The sequence below is a fragment of the Rhinichthys klamathensis genome, unplaced genomic scaffold, assembly GCF_029890125.1.
Source record: "Rhinichthys klamathensis goyatoka isolate OS25496 unplaced genomic scaffold, OSU_Roscu_1.1 h1tg000099l_1, whole genome shotgun sequence".
In the NCBI taxonomy this organism is placed as follows: Eukaryota; Metazoa; Chordata; class Actinopteri; order Cypriniformes; family Leuciscidae; genus Rhinichthys; species Rhinichthys klamathensis.
Window position 1 is genome coordinate 1,715,879 of NW_026606638.1, and position 20,207 is coordinate 1,736,085.

Genomic DNA, 20,207 nt, shown 5'->3' on the forward strand with positions numbered 1-20,207 from the left:
TAATATGCTGCGTGCTTTTCCTCTCATTACAAAAAATGACAGAGGTGAGAAAGCGGCAGTTAAGAAAGCATTTGATCATAGCGATGTGAATATTTGCACCTGCTCTGCGATTTACCAGCATCATGTCGACAGATGACGTAGGCTCATTAAAATTACACTGTTATGATAGTTTGATTTTAAAGTTTAGACTATAGACTAGGCTACATCTGGCTGTGTGAGAGTACAGTTTGAATTAAACCCTTTTCTTTGCATGACACATTGACATTACACCTAAGCCCCTTTCACACAGAGATTCCGGAAAATACACGGATAAAGTGACCCGGGATTTGACCTGGGTTTGTTTGATTTTGTTTCATTCACACTGCCAGTGATTTTCCGGAATCAGAGAGTGCGTTCACACAACCCGTAAAAATCCCGGTTAGACATGTGACATTGATTTCTAACCGGGATTTTTACGGGTTGTGTAAAAATCCCGGTTAGCTGCGATTTCTCCACGCTAAGTGCATTTTTTTCTCTGATTCGATCATAAACGCTGGCGAACGATCCCGGCTTCAGCGTCATCATTACGACACGGCATTGATTACGGCTTTTGTTCACACAGCGCGCGTTCCGGGACTGAACACGGCAATGTTACTAGTTACCCAACCCGCCATCAATCCCGGGTCGTGTTTGCGTTCACACAGAAGACGTTCTGGCAATTTCTCGGCTATTTCCCGGGATCAGCGCGCTGTGTGAAAGGGGCTTTACAGAACAGAACAGCTCTTTCGGCATTATCCTGAATGTAAATATTGTATTCTTAACAGAGGCTCAGGTCCACGTGTAACCATCACATCCTTTGGATTTTCCCGGCAAAACCGTCCCAAACCCTTCACCTAAAAATCAGTAGACAACCTAGGAAGTCGGGGAAGGTCTATTTTTTAAATTTCGTGAACACAAAAATTAGCAGCAGCTCAACCATCCCTCCCTTTTTTTTTATTCCGTAGGCGGGGATTATTTAAATGAGTAACATTGTGACTTCATAAGATCCGGAAAAACCGCGCTGTAGTCCAAACGAGTCGTTCATTGTAGTTCTTGAAAAGTAAATTCTGTTAAATAAAATATCTCCCTTTGGAGTGAACTTTGAGCTTTGTAACCTTGCAGATCTTTTTTTTTAAGCTCAAACAGCAACATTACACATAGTCTAGGTCCTGGGTAAGATTTGTATGCACTTCATAGCGGAGAATATCTCAACTGTTATAGACTAATATGACCCCATTGAACAACGTGGGATGTGTGCCAAAATCTCTACCCGGGACGAAAGTCCTGAAAATGACCACAACAGGGGACGCTATTATCACACTACAGGTGAATAGGACTTTTTCTTCCCTTTATAGATATTCTCATACATTTCTATCAGATTAATCTTCATATTAAGAGAAATACTTTTTGTAATACACTTTGTCTTAAAAATAAAATAAAATATGCAAATTAGGCAATATCTATAAATATGTGTACATATAGCCTAAACTCTTGAAGCTACAGATTTTCTGAGGGGATCACAATCTTTACAATGACCATGTAGTGTAAGTGTAAGAATTCTGGTTTGATATTTTTTAATTGTGTTTCTGTTGATGTTCAGTGTGGATGTCGTGGGGTGGGGGGATATCTTGTTTTGTGCTGTATTGAATGGAAAATTATAAATACAATTGTATACAAACATTGGACTTTTTTAAAAGAAAGAAAACAAGCCTTTGATTAATATACAGAAATGTTATATCCAACCTTGCTATTATCATTGGAACGTTAACTTAAAGTGAAAAATACAAAACAACAGGTTTATTCCCTGTTTTGCAATGTAAAACTTTCACAACAGAGTCCAGGTACGGGATGATGATGAGAGCTCATTCAGTGATAGAATTTTTACAACTATTGCCTCCCTTGCATTTGCAGTACTTGCAACAACGGATACCAGCTACCCGACAGGGACACCCATCCTTGTGTGCACACTTGCCACACAAGCAGGGATCTGGCAAACCTTCAGGTTTTGAGATTACAATCTCAGGGACTAATAAACTGCCCTTTCTTACAAAACCATAAGCATCTCCATTTAAGATCGAGATGGCGTCTGTAAATGGTGCTTGGACCTAAAGCTGCTGTTGATAATAGGCTCTTTGTATATGTTTTCTTGCATTAGTTGTGGTGCAAGCACTCCTCTCAAAGTCCATCTTAAGGGCATTACTATCGAACGCAGCAATGCGCAGGTCGTCAAATGTCTCCATGTCCTTTGATGGTTTGAGACATTTGACCAAGAATGTTTCCGCCATTTGTATTGCACTCTCTGTTGGCTGTGGACAGTTGAAATTGAGAATCAGAGAAGAGTTGTCTGGTTTGCGGACAGTGTTCAGAGCTGCAAGTTTGGTTGATATTTTGCTGGTTGTATCGCACCCAGTCAGCGCATGTAGTGCTGGGAGACACTGTGAGCTCGTCTCCCAGCGCAAAGCAGATATCATGAAGTGGTAATATTGATCTTTTCACTCCTGAGTTGCGGATGAGCCAGAGCTCTTGGAGGCCAAGATTTCTCCAATTGACTGTTATGTGGTATAATAGGCACACAAAGACATCTGTGTCACCTGATGACAGTGTCAGTGATGTAGATCCTGTACGGTGACTTAAAATGTCCTGCACATGGAACATCATCCTGTCATAATAATAATAATTCATTACATTTATATAGCGCTTTTCTAGGCACTCAAAGCGCTTAACATGGAAGGGGGAATCTCCTGAACCACCACCAATGTGCAGCATCCACTTGGATGATGCAACGGCAGCCATAGTGTGCCAGAACGCCCACTACACACCAGCTTACTGGTGGAGAGGAGACAGAGTGATGAAGCCATATATATGGGGATGATTAGGAGGCCATGATGGACAGAGGCCACTGGGCGAATTTGTCCAGGATGCCGGGGTTACACCCCTACTCTTTCGAAAGACATTCTGGGATTTTTAATGACCACAGAGAGTCAGGACCTCGGTTTAACGTCTCATCCGAAGGACGGTGCTCTTTGATAGTACAGTGTCCCCGTCACTATACTGGGGCGTTAGGACCCACACAGACCACAGGGTGAGCGCCCCCTGCTGGCCTCTCTAACACCTCTTCCAGCAGCAACCTGGTTTTCTCAGAAGGTCTCCCATCCAGGTACTAACCAGGCTCAGCCCTGCTTAGCTTCAGTGGGCAACCAGTCTTGGGCTACAGGGTGATATGGCAGCTGGCATCAGCTTCCTCGTGTGTGCAGTTGAGCTGAAGGAATGGAGTAGCACTCGCAGCTGACACACAATCCATGCCTGTGGTGATATACCAAGATATAGTGGTTTGGTGCCTTTGTAATTGTCGGTCAGCCACTCAACATAGAATGCCTGAAAAGCAGTTTTGCTAATGGAAGATGACCAAAAGTTCTCTAATACCACTGGAACATTTTGGTTTGGTGATATCACATCAAGGACAACCATGTTTTTTTATTTTCCTCTCCTCTCCCTCTCTCCATGTTTGATGCTGTCCTCTCTGTAAGTGTCGAAAACGATATGGATCTCATCACAGTTTCTTCCAGCTTTGTAGACCATAAATGTCAAAGCAATAGCAAAGTCATGGAATGTCTTGACGGGTGGATCAAGTTTCTTTAAGGAGACCTTTCTCACCAATGCCATGAAGTCGATAATGATGGCGTGTGTTTGCGGGGGGGGGGTATCTGGACCTTTTTTATCTATTTGTGGACACAACTTCTGCAGCTCAGTCCCAAGTTGTGATTTGGCACTCTTCCTCAAGTAACCATCTTTGTCAACCAAGAAGAATGCAGAGTTGGTGATCTCATGCTGGAGTAGCTCCTCAACTGTGAACCCCCGGTGACACTCATACTCAATAAACATGAGAGCTTTGATTGTCTCATCTTTGATGTCTGCTTTGGAAGCCAAATTCAAGGTGGTCTTTGGCAAAGTAAACTTGACTTTACTAATTTTTGAGTATATCGATATCGACTTATTTCTGAGTCGATCATCGATAAATTTAGCACAAGCAGTACTGCTTTCTGTGATACAGCACAACAACTTGTCTACATTTACGTTGGTCACAATTTCTCCAGTGAGAGTATTTAAATACACAAAATTACAACTCATATGATAATGACATGTAATAAGTGTACACGCCAACGCAAAGAATAAAGAGTAGATTTCCTTATTTTCCTTGATCTCAAGTCATCTTGCTTGACTGCCATGTGCTCTGCTATGACCTCAGGTCACTATGGCTACCAAGTAAACTTTTGTCAAAAAAAAAGTGATGACAGGAATATTTGGAATAGGTAGGAAATGTAAGTTTTAAAATTTAGGTTAATAAATAACTGGCAATTCCTGTATGTTGGTAGTTGTTTGTAATAGATTGACTGTTTTTTAGCCATTTTCTTTATATCAAATCAGAATGCTTACACTCTTCAATGAGTTTATAATCATGGTCATTGTGAACATTGTGATCACCTAAGAAAATATGTAGCTTCAAGGGTTTATATGTATGCACATTTAATGAGATATTGCCTCATTTGCATATTTTAGACAAAGTTTAATACAAAAAGTATTTCTCTTAATATGAAGAAAAATCTGGTAGAAATGTATGAGAATATCTATAAAGGGAAGAAAAAGTCCTATTCACATATAGTGTGATAATAGCGTCCCCTGTTGTGGTCATTTTCAGGACTTTCGTCCCGGGTAGAGATTTTGGCACACATCCCATGTTGTTCAATGGGGTCATATTAGTCTATAACAGTTGAGATATTCTCCGCTAAATGAAGTGCATACAAATCTTACCCAGGACCTCTACTAACACTAACTAAAGCTGAAAAAGTGAAAAAGCATAATAGGACCCTTTTAAAGAAGTATTATTCCGACTTTTCCAGGCCTGGACAACAAAATTTAAAAATGTATCCGTTTAAAAAAAAAAAAAAACATTTTACAGATTTTCTTAGACTGTATAGGAAGCCTTGAGTATTGTTAAACTAGATTTTTTTTACACCCCAAAACTTTTTACTCCAGGCATCAGTATAATGGCATTAACATAAATAGAAAAATACAGCCTCCTTAAAACACATACACTTAAAGTTCTGGATCATTGCTCCACTTAACTGTAAATTACATTTGAACTAACAGTGCCTGGAAAACTATGTCTCATCTAAGTTTCAAAGGGGTTTCTGAGTCATAGTAGCCTATATAGCGTCAACGCAAGGATTTAAAAAGGATCAGAGTTCCCTGTAGTGTTGTGGGGCTTAACATGTCGTCACTGTAGACAGTTTAATAATCCCAAGAGCCACACATTCATTGCCCTCGGCATGTTTACACACACACCCACCACAATCGATTCACCACAGCGTACCTATGTTCTCTACAGAACCAATACGGGAAATGATGCGCGGATTTCAGTGAGTCTCTATGCAACCCAGAGCTGCAGCACTTAACTCAAAAACATCATACAAATACGAGCAAACTCTCTTACTCGTGGTTTCTAAATAAAGCTTATACAATTTTAAAATGTTACTTGGCACTAAAAAGTTCTTAGTTAAAGGGAAAGTTAACTCAAAAAGGAAAATTCTGTCATTTTACTCACCCTCAAGTTGTTCCAAACCCGTATGAATTTCTTTCTTCTGCTGAACACAAAAGATATTTTGAAGAATATGGGTAACCAGAGTTAATGGGCCCTAATGACTTCCATAGTTTGGAAAAGAAATACTATGGAAGTCAATGGGGTCCATTAACTGTTTGGTTATACCCATATTCTTCAAAATATATTTTGTGTTCAGTGGAAGAAAGAAATTCATACGGGTTTGAAACAACTTGAGGGTGAGTAAATGATGACAGAATTTTCATTTACAGTACAAAGAGAAAATCTGACCTTGAATTTTACACTTTCTGAAGTTTTTATTTTAATAATTTGATAGAGACTGCTGGAGTGAATTTCTAATTGTACATCAGGGGACTTTTAATTTATTTAGTTTGCTTAAACTTTTAGATTTATTATATTTTTACTAAAATGGTTTAAATATGAACAACTTATATTTACATATTTAATATTATTGAACTATTTGGTTATTTTAAGAAATTTTTTTTATATTTTTATAAGTAAAATATTAAAAAAAAATTACAGCAAAGCACAACTAGGGAAAAAAATACTTTAATATATTTAATATTAGATCGAAATATGTGATAATGTTTAGATTTTTATACATAAAATTATTGTTTTTCATTTTAATTAGTAAAAAACTTATATTTGAATTTAATTTTAAATATGTAGTAAGTTTTTGGAAAAAATTTTTTAATAAATAATACAATTCATTTTTTTTTTTTGGAGAAGAGCAGAACCAGGAAAAAAGCAACTTATATTTACATATCAATTTTTTTTATTATTAAACACAAATACGTGAAATTTAGAAGAAAATCTATATATTTTTTTATTTGTTTACTTGTTTGACACAGAGAAGAACTATATTATTTTTTACGATTTTACATAATTTAATGACCTTTTCAGGCTAGGAAATAACAATTCCAGGTTTTTAATAACCGGGAAAACCCTGAAGTTCACAAAGACAACCGATATTAGCGCATCCATTCCAGAAATGACCTCTCTGAAACAGTCACACATTAAGACAGCCTTCTTTTATTTGACTCAATCACAGTTAACACTGATATGATTCAGATGACAAACATTATTTGGAATGTAAACACTCAATTGTTCTGGTCTGCGGTCTGACCTCACAGTCAATGTCCACTTTTCCAGACGATGGAACTGAAGAAAAACTTCAGTTCTTGGTGCAACTTTCATCCTGAGATGCTGAGGCTGGCCTGGGCCAGTTGCTCAAACAGGACAAATGAACAGCAGTTCATATCTCTGGACACATGAGATCTGGTTTGGGTCTGCATTCACGGAGTACAGTTCATTGTCCCAGATCAAGGATGACAGATGAGGTCATTACAGATGACGGACTGTAGTCCTTAAAGGGTCATCTAAGCAGAAATCTTCTGAAACGCTTCAGAGAGATGCAGAGAAGCACACGCCGGAATGAATGAACAGAAGGCATGGAATGGAGCGGAGATGATCGGGGAAGATGGGTAAGGCATTCATGCTCTGTGCTGAAACAGTCCACAGGATGGGCAGCAATGCTGATGTCTACATGCAGGCTGACACTGCATGACTTGATAACAAAGTTGCTCAAACAAACTCTGACATACATGTATACATTCATTCCATTCATTCATTCGCACTCACGCACAAAAACAATCCCACGTGTGCCAGAAAGAGTTGTGGAGGAGCATCTTGGGACCAAATGATGAAGCACTGCAAGAGACAGGACTTATGGAGGGGTGCGATTATGAAAAAATAGCAGGAAAGGCAGGTCAGGCTGGCGTTCTTTTCCGGGTGTTTTTGAATCGTTTCGGTTTGAGGATGACATATCTGCTGTAGGTGGTGTATTGCTCAGACAGAAACGGGATAAAAAAGGCCCTGAGGAGTCTGGAGGACCTGTGTGGGAGACACACGAAAAGGGAACAGCAACAGGATCATGAACAGGATGAAATATACACAAAATAGTTCACAAAAGCCAGAATACTACAATCCACTCTCTTTAAAAAGAAACCATTTCTACATTTATTTCGCCATCATGAACTGGGCAATAAAGACACGCAGAGCTCATTACTGATAAATTGGGTCAAGGATAATCTCTTTTAGGATGATTAGACACCCTGTGTCACAACGATTCATTATGAGTGCTTGAGAATGATGTCATAAGTATCTTTAAAAGGACAAGCAGGCCCTCTAGTGGATAAGCACACACCCTACAATTTTCAATGACTCTTTACAGCAGAATTAATTTACTCTGAATGAATTACCCACAGGTGTCTCTTGTATGTTAACAAATTTCCACTCGTTCTGAAAAATGCCCATATACTCCACCACTAAAGACTTGCCTGGTAGTGTCTAGAAAAGGCTTGTCGGCAACAATGCTCCACTCGTCTTTGTTAGTGGCGTATCGTGGTTCAAGAGGGGCCTCTGTTTCTGTTGCCAGATCCACCAGGTAATGACACTGCTTCAGTTCTACCTGAGAGCCAGAGAACATGGAAAATGACATATGTACTTCACATTCAGCTACAACACTGACATATGCAGAGACATTTAAAGGTTGTAGATAAGTGACACTGACTTTAACTTGTGCATGATTTTAAAAACAATATATAAAAAGGGGTGTAAAGAGCGGAATAATTGATTTTCCGAAGTAAAATGTCATTCAAACTCAGTATAGAGTAGGGCTGTGTAACCACCATAGACAATGAGGGGGACAAAAAGTGTTTTAAGTTACATTTTTAGGCTTGTCTGCCTCAGTGGTCTAACAGCGCACCTCAATGTCAAAATGATTGAGTTGACCAATCAAATCAAAGAAGGCGGTCCGTACTGATCACAGAAGATGAGTGCCAATTCCAACATGGCACTTCAGTTTTAACAGCGGAGAGTGCATGGTAAGATGCAAGTAGCTAAATATTTGATAACTGTTTCATTATAGAAATGTTAAATGACTGAAAGCAATATCCAGTAATGCAAACTACTAATGTTTTTTAACAAACGTTTGCGTTACATGTTTTTTTAACCATTTTAAATTGAAAATATGTTATAATTTATAGGATTCAACTGAATTTGAGATGACAAGAAACATTTTTCGTTTGACATATTAGACAGAAATAAAAAATAAAACATTATTTGCAAATAGTTGTAATTGATTACTTCACAACTACAATTATTAGACCTAGAACATTTGACCAATCTTATTTCTTTTTTTCCTTAAATTCCTTTTAATCCTTTAATTATTGAACTCCTTTAAATAAAAAAACCAATTACAAAAGCAAAATTGAAGTCCCAAGTGTAAGTGTTAGGTCACTCACATATCGAGATGTCTCCTCAAGATTCTGATCATTCATGTCTGATGGAAGTATCCAGGTGGCATCAGGACCCATGGCATATGGCTTAGGTAGTTGACCCCTGAACTCTGACTGGATGAACTCTAAGTGCCAACTGGAAATGAATAAGATATAGTTAGTATATATCACACAGATATACTACCGTTCAAAAGTTTGGGGTTCGTAAGATTTTTGAATGTTTTTGAAAGAAGTTTCTTATGCTCACGAAGGCTGCATTTATTTGATTAAAAATACAGGTAAAAAGTAATATTGTGAAATATAATTAGAAATTAAGATACCTGTTATATATATATATCAATATACTTTAAAATGTAATTTATTCCCGTAATGGCAAAGCTGAATTTTCAGCATCATTACTCCAGTCTTCAGTGTCACATGATCCTTTAGAGTTCATTCTAATATGCTTATTTATTACCAATGTTGTGCTGCTTAATATATGCCTTAATATTATAATATTGTCCCCATACATTTTTTTCAGGATTCTTTGATGAATAAAAAGTTAAAGAGAAAAGCATTTATTTGAAATAGAAATATTTTGTAACATTATATGGCTTTACAGTCACTTGTGACCAATTTAATGTGTCTTTGCTGTACAAAAGTATTCATTTAAATCTTAATGACTCCAAACTTTTAAACAGTAGTGTATATTTATGTACAGTCTTTAAGAGTTTAATCAGAACTCAAACTCACTTGTTGGGCAGGAGAAAACTGCTGGGGAAGCGGTACCACTCTTTCCCCACACAAACATTGACTAGTCTTCCCTCTGGAACAGTGTGGATTGCAGGGTCTTTAGCAATGCGATGAAACTCTGGATACAAATCCAGCGGAGCATGATAACCTTAACACGCACAACAACCCCAAGTGAGAGAGACATCACAAAGGGAGTATTGTACTGCACAAGGTAAAGATTAGGTACATTTTTTTTAATCATTTTGTTTATTAACCTCATCAGCCAGCTATATAACCCTACCTTTGGGGGCATATTTCATTAGAATTGGCCCAAAAGCTCCCTCTACATGCTTATTGTTGAGCCCTTATATGATTTGTCCTTACCTCTGAAGAGGGCCACAGATCGGGACAGTGAGAGCACTCCAAACAGCAGCACAGAGCCGAGAGCCAGCCAGTTGGAGGAGATGGTGTAGTGCTCCAGTCGATAGCGCTGGAATATGAAGTGATAGCACTTCTATATGGATAAAACAGACAGAAAACTGTTTAAAAGGGAGAATAAATTAAAGTATTGCATTCAAATTCCATGAAGGTTTACCAGCAAACTAATTTACACAACACTGGGCAAATATGCTAATAAAGATGTGCAGTTCTCTCTAGTTTTTGGACATGTGCTAATGCAAATACAAAGATATTCTTTAAAAGAATCTTGAAGTTTCATGCACACTACTGTTCAAAAGTTTGAAATCAGTTTTTAATAAATTAATATTTGTTATTCAGCAAGGATGCATTGATTAAATTGAAAAAACAAAATACAAAAAAAGTTCATAAATGTTACAAAAAATCTTTTTCAAATAAATGCTTTTGAACTTTTTATTAATCAAAGTATCCTGAAAAACTATAACGGTTTTCACAAAGATATTAAGCAGCACAACTGATGATTAAAAAAATAATAATTCTTGAGCACCAAATCTGCGTATTAGACTGATTTCTGAAGGATCATGCGACACTGAAGACTGAAGTAATGATGATGAAAATACAGCTTTGCATCACAGGAATAAATTACATTTTAAAATATATTAAAATAGTAAACAATCATTTTAAAATGTAATAATATTTCACTTTTCACCATTTTTGTTCAGTATACTAATCATACAAATCATTCCATATAATTAAAGTCACTATGAAATAAAAATGTATAATTCTTATTTTATTTGGAATACTGCATTATCTATTATGAATAATTTATCAAAATAACTCTTGCAACAACATCTCTGATGATGTGTTTACTGGTACGAGGACGAGATCACAGCAATAGCCAACAACAATGATCCAATCAATTTTCAATGGACAAAATCCAGCCCCACCCTACATTTTTCTTGTTCGAGAAGCCGTTTCACTGGGATATACGTCACAATAGGGAAGAAAAGACTTACGCAGCTTCTTTTTCAAGCAGAAGCAATTCTAACCTGCAGCGAGGATAGTGCCACCGCCCCACACAGACAGATGAGAGGGTAGATGGGAAACAGAAAGCGCTCCTCTTTATGTGGACGAGTAAAGAACACCAGCATCCATAGGTACATAGGAGACAGTGTTAACCAGTACGGCCGGCCGAGGTTCTGAACTGCAAATTATACAATAACAAACATGAGATTAACAGTATGCCCAGTACGCCACCCACGTGTCACAATTATTTTGTTGGGGCTTTAGTTGGCAACTTTAACTTAACTTAAGTCAAAGGCACATTATTCTCTCTTACCATTAAATCTTTGAAGCAGTGCCTCCATAAGCGCCGTGAGAGGAAGAGAAAACAGGGCCAACAAAAACACAATGTTGAAATTAAGAAAACCATTTACAAAGTAGTAATGCCAGGGCTCTGTGCCTGTAAGAGAAAAAAAAAAACACTGCAATAAGGTTTAACTGTTGATGACTGATGCCATCTGACGGCACTAAGAACAATTATTATTTACTGTAAACAATTTTTGTCCTTTTTAAAGGTGCAGTATGTAATATTGGCAGCTAGTGGTTGAAATGGGTACTGTAGTTAAAATTGTAAAATATTGAAGTTATCTCCCGCGCCCCCTCCTCCTCAGACTCAACACCTACGCGGGTTGCCAGATTGAGCACACAACAGGAGCGCAATTGACAATGGAAAGCGACAAGTCTTACACTGTACGTTGATCAGCTAATGTATACAGTACTTTTGCAATGCTATTATTGTTGAAGCTTTGTAGGTCAGGTAAAATCTGGAATCTCTGACCCACTTTTTGGCTAGCTTCAAAGGCTGAAATATGCTGTTGTCCTCCAACTGGCAACCCGGGGTGTCGAAATACTATTGGGTAAGTTGGCAGTGGTCAGGGTTCACAAAGACCAAAGCAAAAACAGACATTCTGACATTGAAAAAAACTTTTCAAAGTTGAATAACTGGCTGTAGGATTCAGCATTGTTGTTGTTTTTTTGGCGAAACAAGCATTTGAACGTAGCATGTTTCTTAAATCTCAGCAAACATATGGTATTTTTATGCTTTAGTACAGCCAAAAAAAATTACATACAGCACCTTTAAGGATAAGTCAATAATTTCTAGAAGTATATACAAATAATTTGAAGCGTACCATAGAGATCTGGCCCATGAGGAGTGAACACATTGTATAGTATTATGTTCAGAGGAGCAATCACTAGCTTGCCATAATAGTAGCTGTCTATTCCAACAACAGGGACCTACAGAAAAATATAACAATGATAAGTGTTATCAGTGTTAACATGTCAGTATAATACAATGATTCTGGATATTTTTTTTATTTTAAAATGCCATTTTGCTATTGATGAAATCTAAGTGTCTGAAGTCAGATCAAAAGGACACAAAAACAATTCAGAAACCTAAGACAGACAGAAAGATCTAGGAGTTTCCCAACCAGAAAGAGCAGCAACGCCACCAGAGTCCACGTGATAAAACTCTTCCACTTCTTCTTCAGCAACAGCAGGTCAAAGGCAATGGGTATGCTGCAAAATCAATCAGTAAACAGATCCTAAATTCACCTAGTTGGATGATCAGGATTATTTTTATGGCTTTTCGCCAAAAGTGAGTAAATGAAACCGTTACTAGCCATTTTCATTTATTAGGGAACTGCAGGATAATTCATGAATTAAACAACAGTTTGACGATTACTCTTGTTTTTTGCTTTGCATTGTTGGGAAAGTAGGTTGGAAAGTAATGGTGAGAGAGAAGTGGGATCAGGACATGACCCAGGTCGCAGTCGAACCTGGGATTTTTACCTGATGAACATGTTCTGTCAACGGTCAGATTTGAAAGTTACATAAAGTGAAAAAGTAAAGAAATTTGCACAGAAGGTTGTCGGTAAGATTAGGGTTTTAATGTTTTTGAAAGAATTCTCTATTGCTCACCAGGGCTGCATTTATTTGTTAAAAAAATACAGTAATATTGTTAAATATTATTACTTATAGCTGTTTTCTATTTGAATATTTTTTTAATGTAATTTATTTCATGCAAAGCTGAATTTTCAGCAGCCATTAACACAGTCTTCAGTGTCACATGATCCGTCAGAAATCATTATAATATCCTATTTCATACCAAAGTATAAGTTCAATATCAATGTTGAAAACAATTGTGGAAATCATAATACATTTTTTCCAAATTCTTTGATGTATAGAAAGTTTTTAAAGAACAAATTTTATTTCAAAAATAGTAATTTTGTAACATTACTGTCACGTTTGATTAAGTCAATGCTGAGTATTAATTTCTTTCTTTTTTTTAAACTTACTGGCCCAAAGGTTTAAACATTAGTTTATATTGACAATATTATGGTAAAATATTATCATATCTGTTAGAAAATTGCTGGAAATAATATGGGATTAAATGTGTTAAAGATCCTATTATGCTATTATCCTATTATTTTAAAGGTTCCTTATTTTGTTTTGGAGGCCTCCTAAAATAAGTTTACATGCATCAAAGGACAAAAACACTTTCATTTTTTCATAAAATACATTGCAGCATCACCTCCTTTCTCAAAGATAAAGATCTAAACCCCTCCTGTCCTTTGCAGACCTTTTACATTTACAAACCACTATATTACACACTGCATGAAGGGTACTATTTGAAAAAGCATAATATGGACACTTTAAGCCCGCAAAAACTCAAATGTGGAGAACAAAAACCAGGAAAATAATTCTTAAATTAAACCAGCCAAATAATTCTTCTCATAAGGACAAAATATAACTTTTAATATACGTAACGCAAAATACAGTTTCATGGCTGATAATAAATATTTATGGTAGAAAATATTTTATTTGCCATTGGCAGGTTTTTGACCCTGCTTATCAATATACAAAAATATAAATTGTTGGCCATTTCTTACCCCAGAAGGGCACAGAAGGGCCAGCCCACTATGGCCCCCGCTGCAATACCCAGCACAGCCAGACTCGGGCGTCCCTGGAACCAGCCAGTCATAGCTACCACAGTACTGTACATACAAAACGTACTGGGGAGGAAAGCTGCATATAACACATACACAAACACACACATTAACCTGCAGTGTATACACAATTTGTCAAAAAAAGAAAAATAGTAACAAGCAGTTACAACTATCATCTAAATTCCATGTGATCAAGCAGATAAGCCACAAATTTGACTCACCTGCAGAGGAGCAGAACATCCCTGCGCTCAGGACGAGGAACGCCAGCAGAAGCCGTCCCACATGCAGGCCAAACTTCTTACACACGGCCCTGTGTGAGACCCATGACATCAGATCTTTAAGCCACTTTTATTTCGTCACACACTGTAAAATTCACCAATTTTAGCCCAATGCTGAGGTGCCATATGTAGTATGCTGCACTTACTTGTAGAAGTAGAGCTCACACACACAACAGGTAAATGCTAACATGCAGCGCAGGAAATAAAACACAAGGACCTGAATAGGAACATCAGCAAATTAGTTTACATCTTCACAAGTCTACAAAGGCATATAATGAATGGCCAATATATACAGTTGTAAAAAAAAAACTAAAAAACACTAGACATAATAATAGCTGAATTTACAAAAAGAAATGACCTCATTCAAAAGTTTACATACGCTTGATTCTTAATACAGTCATTAACTGGATGATCCACAACTGTTTTTTTAATGAAGATGAAGATATATAAACTGATCTTATTTTGTTTAAAGATCATATTTGTTCATTTAGTACTGCCCCTCAGAAGCTACAGAAGATACTTACATGCTTCTTAGAACTTAGACAAAATAAGTACAATTTACGCTGATCTTCAAATTAAAAGTTTGCATCCCTCAGTCTAACTGTTCAGGACAAACAAGGGACTCATGAACAACCATCACCAAAAAAACAAAACAAAAAACACTTGTGGATCATCTAGGTAGCGACACCGACATACAATATTAATAATTAAGCGTATGTTACCTTTTGAACGTGGTCATTAAAAAAAAAAAAATGTAATCTATTATTTCATCTTGTGGACTATATGCTTATCTTTTATGTAAATAGCATCTTTTATCTAAAACATCTTATTCAGGACAGTACTAAATAAAAAATAACATGAACTTTATTTATTTTTTAAATAATTAACATTTAGCAGATTCTGCAAGGCGTATAGAAAATGTACCACAACTGTACAATATATACTATTTACTATGAATAAATGTGTCTGCCAAATGCATACTGTAAATATAATTTAATGTAAAACTCTATATTACAGCTGAAAACTACTTGAAAAGACTTGGACAGAGTTGATTAAGTCAACTGTAAAATTGCACTCCAAAGAAAAAGAAATAAGAAATATACTTTCTTTCATCGTTAGAAATGAGTTGTATAAGTAGAACCACAGCTTTCCCAGGGTTATTTTCCTCAGATTTGATATCTGATTTTTACATTCCAGCCATCTCACTGGTCAAAAAAATATCCTTCACCTTTACAAATGCTTACAAGTACAGAATGGTAATCTAGTACCTAGTTTGGGGCTGGTGACTAGTTTACCTTGTTGGTTTGTAATATTTTGGCATGAAAGCAGGCAGGAAGGGCATGGAGCCAAAGATACGCATAGGAACGAATTGCGTAGGCCGGGGAATATTCCCATGTCTGCATCCCTGTTCCATATAGCAGGTAGTGAGTCTGGCCAGCAAACAGAGAAAGATAAAAAGAATGTTTGGTACTTTTCTTTTATATACTTAAGTGAGTAGCTCTCAGAAGGAGGATGGAATTCAGCAAAATGGCACATTCATAAGGTTTTTAGACCACTCTATAGTCTGTGATCAGGAATAGACATGACAACCTTCTAGTGAAGACAAATAAAAGGTTCTTGAATCTGAACTACACCCAGACAGTCGCTAATGGGTTGGATTATTACATACTCCAGGGCATCACGGGACACAACAGTGACACAGATCAGGGCTCAACAATAAGGATTCGCTTTCTGCCGTCCCAGTTAGACCAGTATTTTAGCTTTTTACCTGCCCTGTAAAAATGTTCTCGTTACATCATTAAAAAAATAATACAATTTAATATATTTAAAAATAAATATGTAAGTATGTTATAGTATCTAATAGGTTAAAAATTATAAACAAAAAACATTTTGCACCATTATGTCATCATTTTCTCACTCACACACACACACACACACACACACACACACACACACACACAATATAATACATAATATATGTTAAAACATGTTATAATATATACACGTTAAATGGGTTAAATATTATAAAACAAATTGCACCATTATTCCATTATTGTGTTGAATTCAAAGATGATTATAAGCTGTAGAAATTTGTATTTATTTGTTTTACACACACACACACATACACACACAAAAACACATATATGTGTGTGTGTGTGTGTGTGTGTGTGTGTGTGTGTGTATATATATATATATATATATATATATGATCTTTAATAATAATAATTTTTTACTTATTTTTACTATTCAATCACAGGTTGCAATTTTTACTAAATCTTTGTTAGTCAGATAAATAATATTAATGTGGTGACATAAAAATCAGCAGAATTGAAACAACAATAATGAATAAATCACAAAAAAAAAAATGCAAGCAAAGTGTGCAAAGCATAACAACACATAAGACGTAATGAGAACGCAGTGCCGGGCCAACAGGACCATCAACTGGCCCAAAATGGTCCCGGGCCATTTTTTTTACTGTACCCTGAGAGCTTAACAAAAAATTGTGAACCAGGAAAATATGTAACTCACTGGCTCCCAGTAATTGTAGGTTTCGTCACAGTCAGAGATGTTACTGAGCAGCGCAGCACAGAAGCGGGCTGAAACCAGGCACTTGAAGGCTGTGGAGCCCTCAGGAGCCCACACCTGTCCTGCCTTACTGGATGACCTGTAATGGAGAGCCGGGGGATAGGAGCTAATGTGCTTATCTGGGAGCAAACTAATAAGCAATATGGGAACAGAGCACATGGTAACACAAGGTTGTCATTCATTTATTTAGTATTTAAAACAGTAAACTCATTCACAAGCATAATTAATATAGTAAGCATGAGAAATTCCAGCTTTACGCATAGACAAAATAGACAAAAATGTCAATGGAGTGTCATTTTATTCCTCCTGCGCTGTTCAGCTAATGACAATGTAAGAAGATTATTAAATTGGACATGCGCGAATGTGCACCTGAGATTTACGTTACACAGCATCATGTTGTGTATAACATGCTAATAGCCAAATCTGAAAATGTGTCACTAAAGTATTCCAGCTCATTAATAACAAGCATTCATTTTAATTGAACGACCATTATATACACCACTTCTTTTTCAGCGTTTGTTTGTTCTATGGAGCGCTGATTAGCGTTTACATACCGGTAGAAGAGCTGCCTTGAATGAATGAATGATTGAATGAAAACCGTCATGTTACATTAAAAGCGAGCTTATTCGCGTCGCCTGGATACATTTTAGCATTTCTATCTCTTCGTGTTATTTAGACAGTCTGTGGATATTTCATGGGTTTGCTTTGCCATCTGTATTGGTATTAATCGCATATCCAGACAGCCTGACGTTAGCGAGCTAGCGACCTGTCAACACTACACAATGTTACACCGCGCGTTAGCTGGACTGGTTTATGGTTACTTACTCATTTCGGGGGTCACTAGAGTTATTGTCCTCAACACATTTGTCGTCTTTTGTTGCTCGGCTGTCAGTGGTAGGTGTGTTGTTCACGTTGTTGGCATCTTGTTTGCTTCCACGTCTGTTGCGTTGACGGAGACTCTTCGTCGCCATGTTTCTACTGGCCGTGCGTGACGTCATCATTACACCAAACGCAGCGCAAGTCGACGGAGAGCACGCGGATGGCAAACATTATTACCCAATATTACATTATTAGTATCATTGAGATACTATTATGTTGTTTTTTTAGTTGTTTTGGTATTTTGAATTAGTTTTTATTTTTGTGTTTTCCATTTTCATTTTCATTTTAAAGTTTAAGTTAACTATAATTAATAACTTTGCTGCAAACACCAATTTAGCATGCTTTCATTGACTTGACCGGAGTACTTTTTACTACAACTAATTGTTTTTATATATATACAAACATTTCATTACACCGTCAATATAAACCTTTTCTCATCTATTCTCATTCAATACATTTGGCTATTATCTAGCCAGCTGAACAATTAATTAGATTATAACAGTATTAGGCTTAATAGTAGTACTACCATTGTATTATGGTACAATAATGATATCTGATGGCAATAAACCATAAGTTATTTATTACTACTAATTACATTTTAAACAGTGTAATTAGATTACTAAATTATTTGTAAATAATTTTTGAACTGACCAAAGAATTTAAAGGTGAAGGTTACATTAAAACATACATTTAAACATTAGATGTTAATTTTTTATGTTAAATCCACTATTGCCTCGATATAGTCTATACAGTATTTAATGCATACATCAGAAGTAACTACGTATATCACAAAAAGTAAAAGTAATCCCTTACTTTACTCTTTAATTAATTACATAGTAATGCATTACACACCCAACACTGGTAATAACTAATAACATGCTACTGAATGATTATCATATTCATACACCATGTTTTACTGTAAAAAGCCATAACCTGCAACTGTAACATTAAAATAGTATTTACCCCATAAAAATTAGTTAGATTGGCCTAGTCATTTAAAACAATATTTTTGACTTGAACAAAATTAGATCATTTTTTTTTCATTGTTTCATAATACCATGTTAATGTTTGTTAGTGTGGTTTTCTATATTAGATATGCAATGTCTATATGTAAATGGCCAAAAAATTACATTTAAACAACTACATGTGGAATTTCTTCCACATTTATTAGATAGATTTTTGCCAATTAAGAAAAAACACTTTCCTGTTTTGTTTTAATTTGTTAAGTGTAAAGATTTTACACTAAGAGCCCTCAGTATTCTTGAACAGGAGCAGTCTCATGACAAATAGTTTGGTACTTGTGTCATGAAATATGAAATAATAATTTAAAAAACTGCAACACACTTTATTTTTATTTTTTTAATTCTTCAATGATAGACCATATGGTAGACCATTTAGAAATGTTTGCAACAAAATATTACTCTGGTGTGCGTTTATTTTTAGATATGTGCCATGATATACGAGTCTAAGATGATAAACATTTTGCAAACGGTATTTATATGATATATCAATATATGGCTGGAATTCAGGCCAGTCTTTTCAGGTTCAGAAAAGACCCAAAACAAAACATTTACCTCTTTTCGCTTAAAGGACAAGTTCGTATTTTACACTTAAAGCCCTGTTTTAAGATTGTTTCTGATGAAATAGAATGGTTAAGATTAAAATTTGGACACATGCTGGGGCGAGAATTTTCGGTTTCTGTGGTTGCACAGGTTTTATCGTAGTTTTTGTCCAAGTCAAGTCAATAGAGTTGGACAAAAACTACGAAAACTAGGAGGAGTAAGTTACACCAGCAGTTTAAGCATCCAAACCAGTCCAAGTGGGTTACTGTAGTTTAAGTAATCTGACAACAAGCCATTATTTTTGAGATCCTGTTTAGTTGACGCTTCTGCCAGAAGAATAGACATGACACACTTATAAGCAACAATACAATTTAGTCACAAATGATCATAAACATAGACATTCCAGAAATATCACAGTATCAAATGCAGCTTCAGATATATTGTAAACATACACAACAAAGAACCTAGAAAAATATTTAAGAACATTTTTTAAAAAATGCATCCGATTAAATGATTTGCAGTTGTGCATTAATAATTATGTCTCCAAGTGTCCTAATTAAACGAGATCCCTAAACATGCTAAATTAATTCATATTAAACAACAAGGAAAATTAACAGTACCACTGAAATTTGTAAACATTTCTTGGATATCAATATGTATAATGATAGGATTTCAAAAACAGCAACAAAAAAATCCCTTCAGCTCAAATAGTTTGATATGTCAGTTTTAAATAAAATGGAAATAATACCCCATTTTAATTGCTAAAATTGTATTTTAACCACTCACTTTTGTGTATTTATAAAAACAACTGCAGAAAACTGCAGACTCAC

The 20,207-nt window shown here is 36.1% G+C and overlaps 1 protein-coding gene across 1 annotated transcript; it reads right to left on the reverse strand.

Moving 5' to 3' along the window:
* Window positions 1-6,647: 6,647 nt before the first annotated feature.
* alg9 (ALG9 alpha-1,2-mannosyltransferase) lies at window positions 6,648-17,941 on the reverse strand. The gene is made up of 15 exons (XM_056252930.1): window positions 17,762-17,941; window positions 16,880-17,015; window positions 15,646-15,780; window positions 14,497-14,567; window positions 14,294-14,382; window positions 14,016-14,151; window positions 12,555-12,642; window positions 12,255-12,360; window positions 11,402-11,524; window positions 11,112-11,266; window positions 10,030-10,159; window positions 9,667-9,814; window positions 8,941-9,070; window positions 7,975-8,105; window positions 6,648-7,528 (listed from the first exon to the last, which is right to left on the reverse strand). The coding sequence occupies exons 1-15, from the start codon at window positions 17,935-17,937 to the stop codon at window positions 7,405-7,407; spliced, it is 1,878 nt and encodes a 625-aa protein (XP_056108905.1). The 5' UTR covers window positions 17,938-17,941; the 3' UTR covers window positions 6,648-7,404.
* Between the last annotated feature and the right edge of the window lie 2,266 nt (window positions 17,942-20,207).